We start from the raw sequence: 1,804 nt of genomic DNA, 5'->3' as shown, positions 1-1,804 counted from the left end.
GGTGAACTTGCCAACATTTTTCTTAAAAATAAATGTGATGTTGAATTCACTTTTTTGACCACAATTTTGGGTGTACTGTTTTGTTTTTGTTTTTACTGATGGGGTGTGGGGCTTATAGTCCGTGAGGCTTATATGTTGATGTTCGCGCGTTTTTTAAAAAAAATGGTGGGTGCGGCTTATAGTCCGAAAAATACTGTAACTGTTTGTAACCTTACCTCAGCTTTGAAGGCTGAGGGTGTTGGTCTTTTCCGCTCAGGTTCAGCTATCGAGCATGAAGCTAATGTTTACTCACAATGCTAATGCTCTCTTACTCTCTGGCTCCTTAGGAGTAGAGGAGCCAAATGGCTGACTCACTGCTGCCAACCAGTGGTCAGAGGCTGAACTACAACATAAAAATGAACAGCTGGCAGGAAAGTTGACATTTTAAACCTTAATAAAAAATCGATACAGGGCTTTAGAATATCGATACGGTATCGGGAAATGAAATATCGCGATATTTCAGTGTATCGATATTTTCTTACACCCCTGAGCAGTACACAACTGAATACACTATAACTAAGTACTTTTTGTCTCATGTTTGAAGAAGTTAAGTTCTAGTAAATAACTTCCCTCTGCCCCCACAGGATTATGTGGTGCTGGTGCAGTTAGACAGCAGTGCAAACAGGCTCTAAAGGAGGTGAGTAAGATGAGAACATGGAGGGAGACAGAGCCACTAACCTGTCATGGATATCCCCTTCTCCCTCCTGGCTCACAGAAAAGAAAAGAGGAATAGAAGAAAGAGACAGGAAGAAAAAAGGAAAAAGTCATCCTTGGTTCCAGATATTGTAAAGTATCTTAAAAGTGTTGCTTTGTTTTAAACATACAACCATTCTTCCTCAGAGGTATAGATTATACAACCTACAACTTCAAGAATGTAGAGTGTGTTTCCTCTAAACCACACAATGTTAACATTACAGTCCTCAGTCCCAGGTAGAATCCTGGCTGATGTTTGGACACTTTCTCTTCAGCAGAAATGGTAGAGTTAATGAAAACACCTTTTAGACATTATTTGATAAATATTACTTTGACTAAAGTTAGCAGAACTAAATGTAGTGAAGCTAACTGGTCTGCTAACACTTGAACAGAGAAAACATTAAGGCCAACATGTGACAGTAGAGACCACTTAAAATGTGTATGTAGATTAAATATATATCAATCAAACATAGACTGCTCTGTTCCTCGAACAGGTTTCTGGGTACTGAACTCTACAGTTCTGGAGACGCTAGCAGAGCTGTTTGTGATGCCTCAGTAGCAGATAAAGACAGGAAGCTGAAGCCCACTGAAGCCAGGGCTCTGTACCTTGGCTGTGAGGAAAAGTGTTATTAAGCTGTTCCATCACTTCCTCCAGACCAGATGCATCTTGGGACGGGCTGGACAGCTCATCATCACCTGAAACCAGAAGGAAGCTTTTCATTTGGACGTGTTTCCTACAGGCTGTGACAGTCTGTAGCTGCGTTTCCATTGACCTTGAAAATGCGCAAATTAGAATTTCGAAAATAAATTTGCTCAATGGAAACAGGTCAATTTCGAAAAAAATTACKTTTTTCGACAAAATGTTTTTGCGCTAGGATGAGGTCGTTTTTGGGCCGTATTGAAATTGGKTTTTTTTCGCAAAACTGCAATGGAAACACTTTTTTCACTTCATAGGAGTCACGTGATCAACAACAGCTGTTTCTACTGGTGAAAAAGACGATGATGAAGAAGATAACAGGAAGTAGAAGTAGTAGTAATATCACAGAAGTAGTATAAAATAGTAAACTCACCG

The 1,804-nt window shown here is 39.8% G+C and overlaps 1 protein-coding gene across 1 annotated transcript in view; it reads right to left on the bottom strand.

Moving 5' to 3' along the window:
- The window catches only part of LOC106525875 (dystrophin), a gene marked incomplete at its 5' end in the record, with an annotated part of 34,361 nt that overhangs the window by 4,950 nt on the left and 27,607 nt on the right, over nt 1-1,804 (bottom strand). The window contains 1 exon segment of the mRNA XM_014020247.1: nt 1,339-1,428. Coding sequence (XP_013875701.1) covers nt 1,339-1,428 — 90 coding nt within the window.

This window comes from Austrofundulus limnaeus, unplaced genomic scaffold (assembly GCF_001266775.1).
Source record: "Austrofundulus limnaeus strain Quisiro unplaced genomic scaffold, Austrofundulus_limnaeus-1.0 Scaffold245, whole genome shotgun sequence".
In the NCBI taxonomy this organism is placed as follows: domain Eukaryota; kingdom Metazoa; phylum Chordata; class Actinopteri; order Cyprinodontiformes; family Rivulidae; genus Austrofundulus; species Austrofundulus limnaeus.
Note: the sequence above shows the minus strand (reverse complement) of the source record. Positions and strands in the feature narration are given on the sequence as shown.